This window comes from Hylobates moloch, unplaced genomic scaffold (genome assembly GCF_009828535.3).
Source record: "Hylobates moloch isolate HMO894 unplaced genomic scaffold, HMol_V3 SCAFFOLD_7, whole genome shotgun sequence".
In the NCBI taxonomy this organism is placed as follows: domain Eukaryota; kingdom Metazoa; phylum Chordata; class Mammalia; order Primates; family Hylobatidae; genus Hylobates; species Hylobates moloch.
In genome coordinates this window covers 29,235,747-29,256,405 of record NW_026652282.1, presented here as the reverse complement: position 1 = coordinate 29,256,405, position 20,659 = coordinate 29,235,747, and the positions used below count along the sequence as shown (strand labels likewise).

The 20,659-nt window shown below is 35.8% G+C and overlaps 1 protein-coding gene across 1 annotated transcript in view; it reads left to right on the top strand.

Annotated features, from left to right (window-relative positions):
* DMD (dystrophin) overlaps positions 1–20,659 on the top strand; it is a 2,251,240-nt gene that overhangs the window by 761,916 nt on the left and 1,468,665 nt on the right. The window contains exons 14-16 of the mRNA XM_032756167.2: positions 1,659–1,760; positions 1,866–1,973; positions 9,675–9,854. Coding sequence (XP_032612058.2) covers positions 1,659–1,760; positions 1,866–1,973; positions 9,675–9,854 — 390 coding nt within the window. The remainder of the gene's footprint in view (positions 1–1,658; positions 1,761–1,865; positions 1,974–9,674; positions 9,855–20,659) is intronic.

Below are 20,659 nucleotides of genomic sequence, written 5' to 3'. Positions count from 1 at the left end.
GGTATCTCACATCACTGTTTGAACGCTATGGCTTTTATTGTAAACATAATTCAATGTAAGTTGAGTAGAAAGTGAAACTACAAAAAATACAGTTACATTATGCTGAAAGCAATAACATTGATATTTATGAAGAAAAACTGAAAACTCACTTATGATTGAGCTGCATATAAGTACACGATGATTTTAGTACTGTGGGATAATGTTGACTGCCTTCTGTTTACCCATGCGTGTATTTTTTTAAAGTGGTGGTAGATTAAACAATCTAAGAAACATGACTCTCCAAGTCACTTAGAAATAGGTGGATTAGGGCCAGGTACAGTGGCTCATGCCTGTAATCCCAGCACTTTGGGAGGCCGAGGTAGGTGGATCACCTGAGGTCGGGAGTTCGAGACCAGCCTGGCCAAGATGTCAAAACCCCGTCTCTACTAAAAATACAAAAATTAGCCAGACATGGTGGTGGATGCCTATAATCTCAGCTACTGGGGAGGCTGAGGCAGGAGAATTGCCTGAACCCAGGAGGTGGAGGTTGCAGTGAGCTGAGATAGTGCCATTGCACTCCAGCCTGGGTGACAGGAGCGAAACTCTGTCTCCAAAAAAAAAAAAAAAAATAGGTGGGATTATTTTCGTGATGCTAATTTCATTTGCATTGTTTAAATCGTGTGTTAATATCCTCTAGATGGGTGTAATACACATACATAGTATAAAGTAACAGAAATTATGAGACTTATCTTAGACATTGAATAGATTTTTCAAAAATATGAGTTATAAACATTTTTCTAGCTCTAATTCTATATAAAATAAAGCACGTCAATATTTTATGATTTCTAGCTTTAAAGGTCCAATATATATGAGAAAATAAGTTTCTTATGTGAAAAAGTCACAAAAAGTTGAAAATTTAGGCTTTGAAGTGCATCATAATGAGGTTGAGCTAAATGCCATTTTTTAAATGCTTCCTTTGCATAGAAAGCATCACAATATGTGTTTTCCTTCCAAAAATCATTGATAGTTGGTTTATGTTACATATTAAAATAGTGTGTGTTCTTAGACATTAGTGACATGTTAATGATATAGTAGTTTTTACTCAGAGGTTATTAGTTTTCTCACTAGAGTAGTTTAGAAAGAGAAAATTTTAATACTTTTGTAATAATTGAGAAAATTGAAAAATCTACATAGGAATAGAGTTTAAGTTACTAAGAATTTTCTTCTACAATCCAAACGGTAGGCAATTCTCATTATGCAAGATTGCTTCAATTAAGAGTCTTTTGAGGCATTCTATTTTGTAGTTAGACTTTTATTCTTTAGGTTGTATTTTCAAACCTAAGGAAGATACACCTTTTACTTGTTCTCACTGCAAAATCCTCTCTATATGTATGTCTTTGTTATCTTACATTTGCTATGGAGCCATTTTATATAGTGGTATAATAACCACTTCATATTGCTTGTATCTTTGCTTTTATATGAAAGGTACAAGACTTGGTGAGATAAAGACAGATAAGTCACACCACTTATTTAAATGTAAGCAGATCAGGAAGAGTGTCCTTTCCAACTTCTAGCATATATAGGAGACTGAGATACTTTGGCAAATTATTCATGCCATTTTTAATAAAACGTTGTTACCAATTGTTTGCTGATGCTGTGGTTGATTGTCTCTTCCCCAGGTATTGGGAGATCGATGGGCAAACATCTGTAGATGGACAGAAGACCGCTGGGTTCTTTTACAAGACATCCTTCTCAAATGGCAACGACTTACTGAAGAACAGGTGAGTCGTGTGAGAAACTAGCTGTAAAAGACATGGGGGGATATTAAATTGGAAAAGTAAAGATTTCTGTTTATTTATTCCTTGGAATTCTTTAATGTCTTGCAGTGCCTTTTTAGTGCATGGCTTTCAGAAAAAGAAGATGCAGTGAACAAGATTCACACAACTGGCTTTAAAGATCAAAATGAAATGTTATCAAGTCTTCAAAAACTGGCCGTATGTACTTTCTAGCTTTTAATGGTCTTATAAAAACCCGTACTGTATATTATCACTATTATTTAGTCTCTTCTATGCTATTGAATATTAAATGTTCGTTTTTGCATGGATCATAGATTATTCAAAGATGTCATATTGCTGCTTTTCTGAATTAAAGTGGGAAAAAACTATAAGTGGATTTTCAACTTTGTTTTTCAAAGTTGTACTCTTGATAAAACATAGCATAGCAGAATAAGACTTCAATTAAAATTAATAAAGTAATACTAAGAAATGTTTGTGAGCCTTTCATAAAGTTCTAAACAGCATAGTTCTAAAAAAATAGACTAAAATTGATTCTCAGAATAATATGTGAGAGATAAAAGCGACGATTATCCTGACATTTATGGAGGTTAACCTTAGTTTATTATAAAGGGGTACCTGAGACTGGGACTGGGTAACTTATAAAGTAAAGAGGTTTAACTGACTCATGGTTCTGCAGGCTGTACAAGAAGCATGACACCAGCATCTGCTCCTGGTAAGGGCCTCAGGAAGCTTACAATCATGGCAGAAGGAGAGGGGGAGCCAGTGTATATCAGATTGCAAGAGTGGAAACAAAAGAGATAAGAGGAACGTCCCAGACTCTTTTAAACAACCAGATTTCATGTGAACTAACTGAATGAGAACTGACTCATCATGAAAGGGATGGTGCTAAGCCATTCATTAGACATCCGCCCTCATGAGCCAATCACCTCCCACCAGGCCCTACCTCCAACACTGGGAATCACATTTCAACATGAGGTTTAGAGAACAGAGATCCAAACACTGTCACCTAGTTTTTCAGGCAAAAAAAATTAAAGCCAATCAAATGACTTTGATTATAAATACCTCGAGTGTTTTGAGAGATGAGATTTCTTTGGCAATAAATGGATTTCAGAAAAGCCTTCATTGAAACATTTGGTTTCAGCAGGAATTTCCAAGAAAAAAAAAAAAAACTTGAAAGTTTCTCTTACTCTGTGAATTTTATCATTTCTAGTAAAAGAGGCCAGTCTGATACTACGAACATAATTTTTCGAGTGAAATATTCTATATTATGATTTCTTAAAATTTTTGATAGATTCAATTAAATGTTCATTTGATACGAACTTTTAGAAAACAAAATGGTTGTAAGTAGTGTTTCATAATTTCACCTGAGTGAATCAATTTATATCTGTATTGATATTATGTATTCTACTTCATAATAATTAAATCATTTCTAAACTTAAGTAAATTTTTCCATTTATTTTAAATATGTACCATTTTACCAGATATTTATTTGTTTCATACATTTTTTTTTTTTGCTCCATAAATGCTAACCCTCATTTGTCTTTTAATTTAAAATAGATTCACTTATGGATTACTTGTTACTACAAGCTAGCTTATTATTGATAAGAAATTATTGCTCAAAGAATATAGACTTAATTAAGTGATGTGACTGCCGAAAATAGAGTTCAGAAAAGTAACCTGTATATGTTTCGAAACACGAGTGCAAAAATATCAGCCGTATTTGTAGTTTTGGCCTGCAGCTGACGGGGAGCCATTGAGAGTTTGCAAAAGAATCATATTTGCATTTTTGTAATACTTTTTGGTAGGAAGATGTTTGATGGTACGAGGACTAATCGGAAGACCTGAACTAAGTAGCATTGGGTATTAAGATAAGGAGAGAAACATTAGAATGTTAAGATGTGATGAATGAAAGTTGTGATAAGAGGCAGAAGTTTGAAATGGTTCCTAGACATTTCATTTGGGTGACTGGGTTCCTAGGAGGGTTACTAGCGCTAATAGGAGAATAGAAGAGGAATTGCTGGAATGGCAAGAATGATAATTATTTCAGTTTTGGATATATTCAGTATAAAATGTCTTTGAGACATCTAAGTTAAAAATCCTTTCCATTAGTCAGTTGGTTTACACACCTAGAATCTCAGAAAAGGGTTCATGACTAGTTATTGATTCAGAAGCAAGCAAAATGCTTCTGAGGGATTGTGTAGAGTGACACATTAAGTGAAACGAATAGATTTCAGGGGGGGAATGTCTACAATCAAGGAGTAGGTAGAGGACAAGATGTCGACCAAAAGATTAAGCAGATACCACAAGGGGAAAGTGGTCCATAAAAGTGAGGAGAATAAATATTTCAAAAAAGTAGGAAGTGGTACACACTGTCACATGCCACAGAAAGGAGAGGATACATTCATGATGGATTCTATCATATCTAGAGGAATGGATGCATGGATTACATCTCCTAAAAGCAGAATATTCCTTACAAACATTGTTCTTCTCAGGCAAAATATGAATCCTTTCAGTAAATAAGTGAGTGACCACTGATTATCTAAATGCAGTCATGCCCTCTGATTAGGAGCCAAGGTATATTGCTAGTTAAATACAGAACCATGTGCTTCAGACAGTCAGTCATAACGGTGATAGTCATATTTTGTGTGTTGAAAAAGTCACAAGCCTGCCCAGATTCAAGGAAAAGGAGTTAGATTTCATTTCCTCATGGAGAAGCACCAAGGTGAAGTTATAGCAAAGCATCTGAGATGAGGATATTTTACAGCCATCTTTGGAAATTACCACATGCTAGAATAGTACAGTTATTTTACATGATGATAAATTCCAAATCTTAATATCTATTGAAAGTTCCTGCATATATTGTTGACTAGATTTACCAAGAAAGTTGGTATTTATTTATCAAGAAAGTTGTTCTTAGGAAGCCACAAACTGACAAAATCCAAATATGTTAAAGCTAGATGAGATTTTGCATCTCATCTAATGTTTCTTCAATCTAATTTCACATCTAAAGTTCATTAGGACCAGCTACTCAGGTTATTTCCAAGAGAAAACCAAGATCAAGAAAAAACACAGGACCTGTATGTTACATCATTAGTATCAGACTTAAAATGAACACTTAGACATCCAGACTCAGGTCCAGGCCTTTCAATCTATTTCAGTACTCCTCGTATCAGTTGATTCCTCGGAAAAAATAACTGCAACTGAGGTGTGTCATGTCTCACAATAATGTGCCTCTATGTTAACATTTTTGTGAGCAGAAATCTTGGCTAGCCTCAGGGCCATAAAAATGCTCTTTTAACAAAGTCTCAATAATTTTCCAATAGGATTAAAATTTGTATTATGTCACCTTGCTTGTGAACAAAGAGAAAATATGTTTTCTATAGGTCTTGTTATTTGATAGTTTAAGCCAATTAACAAAACATGACAGCTGGTCTAGAATTTGAGGTAAAATTCCCCTGCTGACTCAGGCAGTGAATAAGAATTTAATGTTCATTAAAATATGTCACAATCTGAGACCCAAAACAGGTACCATCTGTCACCAGTTTTCACTACATGTCTCGGTATAGGTACACTGTGCTAAACTCCCTTTTCTTTACAATAAGTGCATTTGTTTTGAAATACTATCACTAATATCCCATGGGATTGTGTCCTCCTTACCATTGGGGTGGGAGGTGGTGATTATGACGTTTAATTTGCTCTAGATCTTTGGGATTCATATCCAAATCATGTAGATCTATTATTTTTTTACAATCAAAACTGATTTAAGTTTTAAACTGATTTGGCATCAGGTCGAAAAATGAAGGGAAACAAGAAACAGTAGCTTTTATGAGGTGAATTATAAGACTTGTAGAATCATGTAAATTATCATGAGAAGATCCAAGTCAAGAAGAAACCTGTTCTTCAGTAAATGTATTGCTGCTGTGGGGACTGTTGGTGTTTGCCAGGGAAGGACAGCTCTGGGGAAGCAGGGTGATCCAAGAGAGTATGGTATTTAAGGGCTACAGAAGTACTTGAGAAGTGAAGATACTCTCACATGGCTGTGGGATCAAAGGACATGGATGAAGTGCTTATGGTAACTGAGCAAGTTCCTCTTGACAGTGCTGTTTGACTTGCTACCTTTACCTCAACTCTTGAGATGGCCCTCAAATAATTAATTCAGACAGAATCAATGCTTCTCAAAATGTGTTCCCCCGACCGGCAGCATCGGTATGAAGGAAATTTGTTAGGAATGCACATTGTTAGGCCATCTTCTGACCTACTGATTTAGGAACTCTAGAAGTAGAGCCTAGTCATCTGCATTCTAACAAGCTTTCAGGTAATTCTGATGTTCTTTCAAGATGAGAACCTCTGTAATAGATCAACCTCCCAAAGTATAATTGGTGATTAGAATGAATTGGAGCACATCTGACATAGATAAGTAACTACACATAATATAGGTGGAAAACTCAATTTTGCCAATATAGGAGAAATTGTCTTGGCATTATTCTCTTATGCATATTCCTGATGAGAGTGAGGTGAGGGTTTCCTGGGCCTTTTGAAAGGAGACATTATCTTTTCACTTCAAATCATCTTGAACAACTTATCTGTCCCTTCTCCATCTCCACTACTGACCCAGTCCGATTTATTGACTGTACCTTCCTCCCTACCTTGGAGGTAGGTCTACATTCCTGGCTTCTATAAAAATAAAATCTATTTATTCTTTTACTATCCCAGCTGGCCTTTGCCTTGTACACATTTTCTAGATCTTCCTTTTGCCACCTGAATTTTCTAGAGCACTGTGGGTCTCTGGCACTCATAGACCTATGGTTAATTATTGATATGTAGAAATACATATTTTATGCAATAATTAGTAACAAATCATAGTTATTTAATATGCACATGTAAGACCTAAGCTTAAAAGAATCGGCATCAATGTATAGACAGGACAAGGTAATTCTAATGAATTCTATGATCTAATGTATCTGGCACCATCATGGATTTTCTTTCTTTTCCTCCCTCAGTTAATAATCCTAGGGGAGTTCTGGAACTGGGAGATGACTACTGAAAGATAGAAAAAGAGAGAGAAATTGAGACCAAACAACTAATCTGCCATCATCATTTTTGATATTCATATCTAAAATTTACTAGGTAGAAGTCAGGGTTCAGTGTTTTTGTCATATAGACATATAAAAATTCAGTTATTCAATAATCACACAATATAATTATAACACTGATTTTACTTTACCTTGAGTGCACTTTTCCTAATTGGATTTTTTCTTTTTTTTTTTTTTTTTTTTTTTTTTTTTTTTTTTTGGAGATGGAGTCTTGCTGTGTTGCCCAGCCTGGAGCGCAGTGGTGTGATCTCAGCTCAGGGCAACCTCTGCCTCCCTGGTTCAAGTGATTCCTTGCCTCAGCTTCCTGAGTAGCTGTGACCACAGGCATGTACCAACATGCCCAGCTAATTTTGGTATTTTTAGTACAGAGGAGGTTTCGCTGTGTTGGCCAGGCTGGTCTCAAACTCCTGACCTCGTGATTCGCCCACCTCAGCCTCCCAATGTGCTGAGATTACAGGCGTGAGCCACCGCCTCTAATTTTATTTTTAATGGTGGCTTTCACTTTCATTTTTGTAATGCTTACCAAATGTTTCTTCATGTGGCTTAATATTAAAACCGGAGGCTTATTTTCATTTGTTTAGGTACCATGAGGTTACTCATAGGTTTTTATTGCAATCCTCTTCTTTAAACATAATTCTCGCTCTCCTGTTCTGACATGTTTCCAAATCATTACATATTTTGTTTAAATGATGGGTACACCGTTTCGCCTTACACATATGGCTATTTAAAATAGTTTCTTACATTCTGAGAAAGTAAGTCAAAGAGGATTGTACTTAGATTTTTTTTTATTTTTAGATTTGTCTTTATGTATATTGTGCCTCTTTCCATAGTTAAACAAAAAATGACACTATAACTGGAGGAATATACATTGAAATTCAAATATGGCTCTCAGCTTGGGACAGGTAGCATAAATCTTTGTTCTAATACTAATGCAAATATTCACTTAAATGTAATGGAAAACTAACATGTGAATTAAACAAAATGAATATGCAAAACCTATGTATTGGACTGGGTACAGTGGCTCATGCCTGTAATCCCAGCACTTTGGGAGGCCAAGGCGGTTGGATCACTTGAGGTCAGGAGTTTGAGACCAGCCAGGCCAACATGTTGAGACCCCTGTCTCTTATAAAAATGTAAAAATTAGCTGGGCTTAGTGGCATGTGCCTATAATACCAGCTACTCGCGAGGCTGACACAGGAGAATTGCTTGAACCCGGAAGACAGAGGCTGCAGTGAGCTGAGATCATGCCACTGCACTCCAGCCTGGGTGACAGAGTGAGACTCCAACTCAAAACAAAACAAAAAAGAAAAACCACCTACCTATTGCTAAACCCCCACACCGTGGGTTTTATTTTGATATGAATTCAGTGTATAACATCTTAATTTGTATTTTGGTCTATTGCATTCTTTCAAACTCAGAAATTCTAATACTGAAGTTATTGTTAAGGAAAAATTAGAAATGAAACTTAAATCTCGCTTTGTTTCCCCTTAAAAATGGCATGAAGGCTGAACTGTAACATACATCAGATGAAGCAGATTCTGAGTAAAAGACAAACTAATTGAAGGAGACACTAGAGCAGAATCTGCACTTCAGAGCTATCAATGCAGGTGGCGTGCCAAAATGGGCTACTTTGATTGTCCTTTTCAGGAAGGTGTATTGACTGCTCTAGGTTGGGCGTACTTTGTTTCTTGGGCAATTGGTGCATTTGTTTCGTTACAATTTCTTTGCTGTGTGGTATGTTAGTTCTTAAATAAACTTGTATTTGTTTCAGAAAGACAGGTATCACGGTTTAGTTTACATTCATTGTATTTGCTGCCAAATATGGGATTGTTAAGTGGCTGTAAGAGAACTTTCTCCTTTATTTCTCTTCCTTTTTCTCCTTTGTTTACAAATTAAGTGAGGCAGTCTTGTTCAGTACCCAGGAACTGAATTTCTCTGTGTATCAGGTAACGTTACTGAGTCAAGTTAAAGGAAAAACTGCCCTGATTTACTGATTTCACATAAACCACTTATTCCTTCCAAGTCATCCAAAGGGAGTTTGTAACCCTCCACAGCTCACAGGAACTTTCGAAATATAAATGGTATAAAAATTGCTTCATAAGACAACATAAGTATTTACAAAATCTGAAAAGAGATGCTGATGGATTTATGTCATGCCCAGCGACTTAGTTCTTTTACTTAATGGGCTCTGCAATTAGTTTTAAAAAATAATTACTCAAATAACCAGATGTTAATTGATTAATGGATGCTACAAAAATTTTAGGGTCAGTAAATCACATAATGAGATTTTTATCTCCAAATAATGAACCGAATGTTAAAATTGTGGAAACAATAATAATCACAGCATTTCAGAATGGCAAGTTTCCTTAGCCATTCTCATTTTCTCAACTCATAGCTTTTCTTCGGTACTCCTGGTACCTGATTGTCAGTTTTCATCTGAATTCGGTCAGGAATTAAGGGGAAATCCAAGAGCCATGCCTTCTACCTTCCACACGTTGATCTCTGTTTTTACTTTTGAAGCAATATTACCTTTTCACTTGGATGTTCTTCAAATATTTTAAGGTAGCTATTAATTACTTTTAGTAGGTCTTTATTCTATATCTGACTTTCTTTTCAAACTTCCTGGGAAAATTAGATAGATTATAACTTTCTACCTATATTTTTCTGAACTTTTGATCCTTTCCAGGCACGATTGAAATATTTTCTTATCTATACAAATGAGCAAATACATGCAAAAGCAGATTGGACTATAGTGGTGTATAAAATGTAACCCAGGCTTATTCTGTGATCTTTCTTGTTTTAACAGGTTTTAAAAGCAGATCTAGAAAAGAAAAAGCAATCCATGGGCAAACTGTATTCACTCAAACAAGATCTTCTTTCAACACTGAAGAATAAGTCAGTGACCCAAAAGACGGAAGCATGGCTGGAAAACTTTGCCCGGTGTTGGGATAATTTAGTCCAAAAACTTGAAAAGAGTACAGCACAGGTTAGTGATACCAATTATCATGCTACAGACTATCTCAGAGATTTTCTAAACCTGCATTAAGAGAGTAACATTATAACCCTACAAAAGAAGAAACCGGATTAGTTTTCTTGCCCTGTGTTTAGTTAAATTAAAACATGATTCTTTTGCCTGTCTTGTTGTTGGAGAATGGTGGCGAGGTAGAGTGCTAATTAACTGAACTTGTTACTGCCCTAAAATGAATTTCTTCCAGCCCAATAGTAAGGGGGAACTGAGTGACTTAGAGCAGGTGAACAAAATGCAGGGAAACTGTATAATCACAATCTTACCCCAAATCAGAGAATGCTAGAACCACGAGGACCATTAGCCAACTCCATTTTACTCTTGAGAAAAATGAAATTTAGGGAAGAAAAGTAAAGAAAAGTAAATTTTTCAAGACAAGTTAGTGGTAGGAGGACTAGGGTTCAGGTCCTTTGATTTCTTGGAAAGTTTTTTATTAGTGCAATTAATTATCTGAGTATTGTACCTTTCTGCCATAGACTGCTGATTTCATAAAATCATGAATGTGGCTTAGTTATACTAACACATATGGGCTGTAGATTATGAAAACATCTCAGCTACATTTGGGGTATGTGGTTTTATTATAACAATTTTTAAAAATTTAGTCACTAATATGGGGTATTGTTAAAAGTTTAACCTCTTGGCCGGGTGCGGTGGCTCATGCCTGTAATCCCAGCACTTTGGGAGGCTTAGGTGGGTGGATCACGAGGTCAGGAGATCACGACCATCTTGGCCAACACGGTGAAACCCCGTCTCTACTATAAAAATACAAAACATTAGCCGGGCGCGGTGGCAGGCGCCTGTAGTCCCAGCTACTTGGGAGGCTGAGGCGGGAGAATGGCGTCAACCTGGGAGGCGGAGCTTGCAGTGAGCCGAGATCGTGTCACTGCAGTCCGGCCTGGGCGACAGAGCAAGACTCCGTCTCAAAAAAAAAAAAAAAAAAAAGTTGAACCTCTTTTTTTCTTACATAGTTGGACGGTAGAATAATGAGTAGTCATTCCATATATCAACATTATATATAATAGTATTTAACATATTCTGCCACATAGTCTGGCATTATAAGGAATAACTTTACGCACAATTCATAGCTCAATGCACACGCATACACTACCATATTCAATAGATTTTAGGCAAATATTTCCTCTAGTGAGACAAGTACACGGAATTTGTTTTTTTGAGACTTGACATCTGATAAGTAGCACTTAGGAAATGCTTTTTGAAGACATGAAGTTTGTAGTATTGCTTCCAGGAATACAATTTAAGACAGCATAATAAACCAGCCTATATGATTTTCAATCACAGTTCAATGTTACTTTTAATCCAATTTTATGTTAAAAAATTATAATTTGAAGAAATATGAATATAAATTGTAATAATCTCCCACACAATCATTACATAATACAAACTCCATTTGTTTTCCATTAAACACACTTTAGCAATTAATTGACCTAATAGTAATTTTACTACTGTATTGTGATTCTTCCTATTTTATGTGATCTGCCCGTGGCTTCTCTGCAATACATTGGTATTTATGTAATAAATACATGAGACATTAGTCAATTTGATACTTTTTAACCCAACACTAATATTATTCCCATATGTACCCATTGCTTCCGTAGATTATTGCTGCCATAAAATGGTCACTTGCTGTGTTAAGAAAGATTGCCATTATTTGATAAAGAAAGTTATTTTGACATGCATCCCTTTTAAGGGATACGTTTAGGGAGCTGTAACAGTTACACGTAGGTCATGTTCTAGTTCATTTGCACTGCATGCAGTGGTTCTCAAACTTGAGTTTGCATAGTAGCCACCTGAGGAGCTAATTAAAATGCATATTCCTATACATTTTGCTCAGAAAATCTCATCCATAAGCTATGATAAGGACCTAAAAATCTACATCTTTACTAAGCCTTTGATACAATCTGCAGACCATAGAGGGGAACAACACACCCTGGGATCTACTTGAGGTGGGAGGGTGGGAGGATGTAGAAGAGCAGAAAATATGAGTATTGGATACTGGGCTTAATACCTGGGTGATGAAATAATTGGTAAGCAAACCCCTGTGACACACATTTACCTATGTAACAAGCTTTCACATGTACTCCTAAACCTAAAATAAATGTTTAAAGAAAATAGACAGTGATATGTGTGCGAATCCCAACATTCTGGTTTTCCACAATGCTCCCTGAAATGTGAAAAGGGAGAGCTTCTTAGGAATACAGTATATAAATATGCTCATTCCCTTGGAATGGGACCACTTTTTGATGAATTTGTACATCTCATCAAAATATTACTGATTTGATTATTCCAATTGGTAGAAAAGCATTTGAAGCGTTATTTTTAATTCCCTAAAAATTATGAGACCACCACCTAGACAATTGACTTGATGTCTTCCAACTTGTAGAATTCTGTAATAAAACAATACTAGTTTTGATTTGCATTGTTCTTTATGAAATAAAGTCCAACATGCATTCCAGCATGTATCTCTTCACTTGCTCATAGGGCTACAATGAAGATAAAATGGAGGCATAGACAAGAAAGCATTTGAGGGGAAAAAGGTTTAGGTTGATATGTAAGTCATGTAGTTCAGTGTGTCTGGAAGGCTATTTTTTTTTTTTTTTTTTTTTTTGAGACGGAGTCTCACTCTGTGGCCCAGGCTGTAGTACAGTGGCACAATCTCAGCTCACTGCAAGCTCTGCCTCCTGGGTTCACACCATTCTCCTGCCTCAGCCTCCCAAGTAGCAGTTGGGACTACAGGCGCCTCCCTTGACGCCCCACTAATTTTTTGTATTTTTAGTAGAGATGGGATTTCACCATGTTGGCCAGGGTGGTCTCGATCTCCTGACCTTGTGATCCTCCTGCTTTGGCCTCCCAAAGTGCTGAGATTACAGGCATGAGCCACCGCGCCCGGCCCACTATCTCCTTTTAATTTTATTTTCAAACTGTTACACGCTCCTATTGTGGGCTACAAACAAATAAAAGGACTTAACATCATGTAAGTTGTTTCCCAGAACACTAAGCTTGAGTCTTTCTTATGCTTATGTTTTAGTTTTCTCTCATTGCCTTTCCAAAAATTATGCTGTCATAGGATTGATTCAAATCTTTGCTGGTTGTTTTTGAGCTCACAGGAAGATAGAAATGGAGCTACTCAGGAAAAGACAAATTAAAAGGGGGTAAAGAGAGACAACAGAGAAATAGTATCATATAAGAGCAACTGATTTTATTTTATCCATGTCAAATTGACCTTGTTTAAAATTCCATAAGAAGAATTCCAAGAATATGGGCTGTAAGGTTGTGACTTTGTAGAAGAAAGCTCACTTGTATGTACATTTTCTATAATGATTGTGGGAGAAAAATCAGTTTCATTAATGACTATTCACATGATACACTCAATTGTTTCAAAAATTCTTTTAAATTATTAGTATAAAGAATGAGCAAAGTTCTCATAATGGTTAAAACCTATTGTTAGGCAGGGTATGGAAATCGTGAGTGAGATGACAAGGCATCCAATTGTACTCATATAAAGAACACTGCTTGTGCGTATGATTGCTATTCAGGTCAAAGCTTTGAGGCATTTTTGACCTTATGAAGTAGTTGCATGGCAAGAGATCAAAACGTGAAAAAAATCATCAGCTGGGAGGACTGCTGTCTTGCATTTCAAACTCAGATTTGACTTGAATAATACCTGGACACAAGCTGAGGGTATTTAAGTTGATTAGAAAGTAGCCTAAGAAGATAGAAAATACTTTGTTTCTAAATGTTGGAGAGATAATAACTCTTGCTATCTGGAGGCTTACAATGAGAAAAGAGGGAAAATATACCCTGGATTGACTTCTTTAAAAACTCAAATGATCCTGATTCCCTGCAATTTTTTATATATACACGTGTTGTAATTTGTGCAATTTTTTCTAATTGCCTTGGTCCTGATCGATATATATTTTGTCCTCATCATAATTATGAAATATGATACTGACGAATTCCATCAACATTTGCTTGTCTGGAAAGGATTTTATTTTTCCTTCACTTATGAAGCTTACTTTGGATATGAAATTCTGCCTTGGAAATTCTTTTCTTTCAGGGTGTTGAATATTTGCCCCCAATCTCTACTGGCTTATAGGGTTTCTGCTGAGAGATCTGCTGTTACCCTGATGGGCTTCCCTTTGTAAGTGACCTGGCCTTTCTTTCTGGCTGTCCTTAACATTTTTTCTTTCATTTAAACCTTGGAGAATTTTATGATTGTGTATCTTGGGGTTGGTCTGCTCAGTGTCTTGCATTTCCTCAATTTGAATGTTGGGCTGGCTTTCTAGGTTGGAAAAGTTCTCCTGGACGATATCCTGAAGTATGATTTCCAACTTGGTTCCGTTCTCCCCATCTCTTTCAGGTACCCGGAACAGTCTTTGCTTCAGAATTTACATAATCCCACATTTCTCAGAGGTTTTGTACATTCATTTTTATTCTTTTTTTTTTTTCTCTAATCTTGTCTGCCTGTCTTATTTCAGCAAGATAGTCTTCAAGCTCTGAGATTCTTTCCTCTGCTTGGTCTATTCAGGTGTTGACACTGTGATTGCATTGTGGAGTTCTCGTATTGTGTTTCTCAGCTCCATCAGGTCATTTAGGTTCCTCTGTAAACTGGTTATTCCTGTTATCCGCTCCTGTTTCATCATGGTTGTTAGCTTGTTTGCACTGGGTTAGAACATTCTCCCCTAGCTCAGGGAAGTTTGTTATTACCCACCTTTGAAGCCTACTTCTCTCGATTCATCTGTATCAGCCTCAGCCCACTATCTCACGCCAGTGAGAATGGTGATTATTAAAAAGTCAAGATACAACAGATGCTGGCAAGGTTGCAGAGAATCGGGAATGCTTTTACACTGTTGGTGGGAATGTAAATTAGTTTAGCCATTGTGGAAGACATTGTGGTGATTCCTCAAAGAAGTAGAACCAGAAATACCCAGCAAGGCCGTTATTGGGTATATACCCAAAGGAATATATATCATCCTATTATAAGGATACATGCATTTGTATGTTAATTGCAGCACTGTTCACAATAGCAAAGACATAGAATCAACCCAAATGCCCATCAATGATAGACTGGATAGAGGAAATGTGATACATATACACCATGGAATAGTATGCAGCCATAAAAAGGAATGAGATTATGTCCTTTGCAGGGACATGGATGGAGCTGGAAGCTGTTATTCTCAGCAAACTTATGCAGGAACAGAAAACCAAACACTGCAAGTTCTCACTTATAAGTGGGAGCTGAACAATGGGAACACATGGGCACAGGGAAGAGAACAACACACACTGGGGCCTATTGGTGGGAGAGGAGGAGAGCATCAGGAAAAATAGGTAATGGATGCTGGGCTCAATATCTACGTGATGGGTCTGTAGGTGCAGCATACCACTGTGGCACACATTTACCTACATAACAAACCTACACGTCCAATACATGTACCCTGGAACTTAATAAATGTGATAGTAAGAAATTTATTATAATTAATAGTCTAAAATATAATTTATGTGATTTGAAGCATTACTTTCCTCATTTGGCTGAAATCACATGTGCTGTTGAAAGGGTATATTATTCATATGCTTTAAAATTTGATATGGTAATTTTAATTACCATATTATACCATAAATTGTAATTATCATATTTAATATGTAATTTATAGTAAGTATTATACACCAGGTGCTTTGGCGTAAGCATATATGTATACTTTTTTTTTCAAGTGAGTAAAGGTTGTGTAGTTTTGTGAATTTTTTGTAGATTAAATTGTCTTCTTTCTCAGGAATAAGGAAAGTTGTATGACTTATTAAGGTTCAAATATCTCATTCCCATTTTGTCAATATTTTGCTGTATTGCTATCAATTTTTGCAGCATTCTCAACTGTGAGCACCTCTTTAAGATAAAATATATATGCTCAGAATTTGCCTCTTCTTGTACATGGCAGTTCAGGTTTATGCTGTATATGTTTGTGCCTACATTCAAGGATGCCCAAAAAGAGAAAATGATTATTATATAATTATGTGTATCTTCTATATCATCTATATCCTGATGAGAGATTTATTATATGTGCTGCCGAAGCAAGCACCTGATGAGAGATTTAAAACTCCTATCAAATAGTAATATGAAACATAACTGTAAATGATAAGCCAGTGCTTTTTATTATACCCAATATGCAAATAAAAATATACAAATGTACCAAGAAGAAAATTTCTTTATATGCTCTTCTTTTCCGAGTCCATTCTCATTCTTTAAAGATCCTCTATTTTAAGCCTTCATAAAATATTTTATGTTCACGTTCTGGGTGTACCCATTCTCAGAGCATAATTTTGTAGACCTCTTTGTACAAGAGGGATATAGTTGCAAATGGGTTGCCTCTCGTCTTTTTTGCCCACTAATTTTAATTAAAAATACTCTAAGCCTTTTTAGTTAAAAGCCCTTTTCATTGCTTCCTGAAAGCTCTCCAAGACTAGTAAGCCTGATGCCAATTAAAAAAAAAGAAAATGATTTTTTAAAAACTAGAATTAAAATAAAAATACCTTACTTATTTTGTGTTTCCTTTTTACTTAAGTTCATAGAATTAGCCCCCTTAAATTTCAGAACATCTTTTGGGTGATTTCTCAGGTTAAAGGTTTTATTAGAAAAATTTGACGTTGGCCAAGCGTGGTGGCTCACGCTTGTAATCCCAGTACTTTGGGAGGATGAGGCAGGCAAATCATCTGAGGTCAGAGTTTGATACCAGCATGGTCAACATGGTGAAACCCCATCTCTACTAAAAATACAAAAAAATTAGCCAGGCGTCGTGGCAGGCGCTTGTAATCGCAGCTGCTTGGGAGGCTGAGGCAGGAGAATTGCTTGAACCCGGGAGGTGGAGGTTGCAGTGAGCCGAGATCATGCCACTGCACTCCAGCCAGGATGACAGAGCGAGACTTCGTCTCAAAAAATTAAAAAAAATAAAAATAAAAAGAAGAAAATTGGAAGTTACATCTCAAATAACTTTGGAAATGAACTGTATCATTTTGCTACCTCCAACTATAATAGGTATTTGAGAATGGGCCGTGTACATCAGTGCAATAGGTTTTACCTTGTAAATGCATTGTCTGTAGCAATATAAAATGTAGTAAGCGCTAAAAAATGTAATACATTGAGTCTGAGTTAACTCTTGGAATCTCTCATTGTTTATTTATAAATTTAAAAGAAAGGTAAGCTAGGCAGATTTCTATAGTGGCCATCGAGTTCTAAATGTCTTTGATATGTTTCTCTTTGCTTTTATGTCAAACTCTGGAGTACTTAGTGAAGAAGATTCCTACTTTCTCCATTGGAGAGGCAGCTAAAAAATAATGACAGTAAAATCCTACCCCTATTCAAAGGAGACTTACTTATGAAATTATTACACTGTATTCATCGAGTATGTCATTAAAATACCATAAAGACAAAATGCTCAACATCTGTATGATACGCCTATTATCTCCTGACAAAAAAAATGAAATAACACATGAAGAAAAATACAAGTCTTTTTCGTAAACCTATACTTGATAATATCCATCCCTAATTATAGAATGTGTTTCGTTACTTCAGTATTAGATAGTGTGTAGAGGAAGGCCAGATGGATCAGAAAAATTAAATCTCATTGCTTTGGAATTTTTGCAGGTGCAGTTAATTCACACAATTACTCAAATTCTGCATTTAATATGAATCCAGAAGACAACATACATCTCTTCTTTCTGATACAAGATACATTAAATTGGACAGACAGTTTTACAGAATAAACCTTCTTAATTATCATGTAATATTTATTTCAAAGAAACAAATGACTTATGATGCCTTCTAAGTATTAGACAATAATTTTGCTCATGATTTCAATGTCAGTACTTATTCCAGAAGTTTTATTACCTTATTATCAGTATCAAGTCAGTAACTAATAGTAAATTTTAGTTACCAGGCTACTGTCATGAACTTTGGCACTCATTGTGTGCTACATTCAGCTATGGGAAGTCCTCTATACTTCATAAGATAAAGCATTTTACATCCTTGTGATTAGTAACTCAGCTTCCTTTGTGACCACCTGATCTTTTGCCCAAGGATTCTCCCAAAGTTCAACATATAAATATTTTCTTTTGCTTAGAGATGCAAATCTTTACCAGATTTTTGTGCCTTGTGCTACCATGCCTGTGGAGTTGGTTTTTAAGCATGGCTATCAATTATTATCTAAAGCTGTTGTTATTATTATGCAGTATGTTTTAAACTGCAGAAGTGCAATTCCTCCATACCCATTTAAACTCATTGATCACTCCAAAGGGTTACATATACATATACAAACAACGTAATGAAAAACCTCGATTCACATTGTCAACCTGATAGTGTGTGTGTGTAGTGTATTTTGACTAATTTTGCACAGATTTCAATATAGCATGTCAAAGCCAAACATATTTAACATTGAGTAATTCTTCTATATAATAGTTATGACATGCCATTGTTTACAATTTCAATATTCTGAATTTATATATGTGTGTGTATGCATACAAACACACACCACTTAAAAGGAAACCACCATTCAAAAAAGTGTGCAAGTGTAGGAGCAAGTGAGCATAGCTTATAAGAATTGGATAAATGAACAATCAGATTTGGATTTATATCTATGCTTTGCTACTAAAAAGTTTTATCTGCCTAAACAAGGTCACTTTCATCTATAAAATAGGAATAATATTAGTACTTACTCTTAGGGCCATTGTGAGGTAATAATAGCTACCATTTATTAAAGCTTTACAGCATAGCAAGGGAGTATTCTAGATCTTTTGAATAGGATAATCAGTTGAAAACACTTATTATAATGCCTGGATCATGCAAAAAGCTTCATAACTGGTACCTGTTATTGCAAGTATTAGTATTTTCAAAATAAAGATTTTATGCTAAATTAGGTAACTAATACTTTATAGCTTGAACCTTTCTAGTAAGTATCTAAATATTCAAATACTAGAATATCTCAAAAGGCAAGAAGTCGAAATCTCTTACCCCAGCATAACAACTTACAAAGGCAAGGATATGTAAATATTTAAATGGAAAGTTAAAAGTTGCAATTATCAGTCAAAAATAAAAGGAGAATTTATTAGCCTGTTACACTGCTATAAAGACATACCTCAAACTGAGTGATTTATGAAGAAAAGAAGTTTAATTGACTTGTTAATGTTTGTGACATTATAGTATTCCTTGGTGTATATGTACCACATTTTCTTCATCTAGTCTATCACTGATGAGCATTTAGGTTGACTCCATGTCTTTGCTATTGTGTATAGTGTTGCAATGAACATACACATGCATGTGTCTCTATAATAGAATGATTTATATTCTTTGGGAATATACCCAGTAATGGGATTGCTGGGTTAAATGGTTTTTCTGCCTCTAGGTCTTTGAGAAATCTCCACATTGTCTTCCACAAGGGTTGAACTAATTTACACTCCCACCAAGAGTGTAAAAGTGTTCCCTTTTCTACACAACCTCACCAGCATCTATTGTTTTTTGACTTTTTAAGAGTAATCATTCTGACTGGCGTGAGATGTCATCTCATTGTGGTTTTGATTTGCATTTCTCTCATGATCAGTGATGTTGAGTTTTCTTTCACGTTTTTAGGTCACATGTATGTCTTCATTTGAGAAGTGTTTGTTCATGTCCTTTGCCCGCTTTTTAATGAGGTTGTTTGTTTTTTTTTTTCTTGTAAATTTGTTTAAGTTCCTTGTAGACTCTGGACCATTGTCAGACGGATAGATGGCAAAACTTTTCTCCCATTCTATAGGTTGTTTACTCTGACGGCAGTTTCTTTTGCTGTGCAGAAGTTCTTCAGTTTAATTAGATCCCATTTGTCAATTTTTGCTTTTGTTGCAGTTGCTTTTGGCATTTTCCTCATGAAATCTTTGCCCACGCCCATGTCCTGAATTTTATTGCCTAGGTTTTCTTCTAGGGTTTTTATTGTTTTGGGTTTTGCATTTATGTCTTTAATGCATCTTGAGTTAATTTTTGTATAGATTGTAAGGAAGAAGTCCACTTTCAATTTTCTGCATAGGACTATCCCAGCACTGTGTATTAAATATGGAGTCCTTTCCCCATTGCTTGTTTTTTCAGGTTTGTCAAAGATCAGATGGTTGTAGGTGCATGGTCTTATTTCTGAGTTCTCTATTCTGTTCCATTGTTCTATGTGTCTGTTCTTGTACCAGTACCCTGCTGTTCTGGTTACTGCAACCTTGTAGTATAGTTTGAAGTCTTAGCTTTTGGGCTGAGACAATGGGGTTTTCTGGATATAGGTGCATGTCATCTGCATACAAAAATAATTTGACTTCCTCTCTTCCTATGTGAATACGCTTTATTTATTTCTCTTCCCTGATTGCCCTGGCCAGAACTTCCAATACTACGTTGAAAAGAAGTGGTGAGAGATGGCATCCTTATCTTGTGCCAGTTTTCGGGGGGAATGCTTCTAGCTTTTGCCCATTTGGATGTGGGTTTATAATTTATGGCTCTTATTATTTTGAGGTATGTTCCTTCAATACCTAGTTTATTGAGAATTTTTAACATGAAGGGATGTTGAATTTTATTAAATAACTTTTGATTGTCTATTGAGATAGTCATGTGGATTTTGTCTTTTGTTCTGTTTATGTGATGAATCACATGTATTGATTTGCATGTGTAAAACCAACCTTGCATGCTGGGAATGAAGCCAACTTGATTGTGGTGGATAAGCTTTTTGATATGCTACTGGATTTGGTTTGCCAGTATT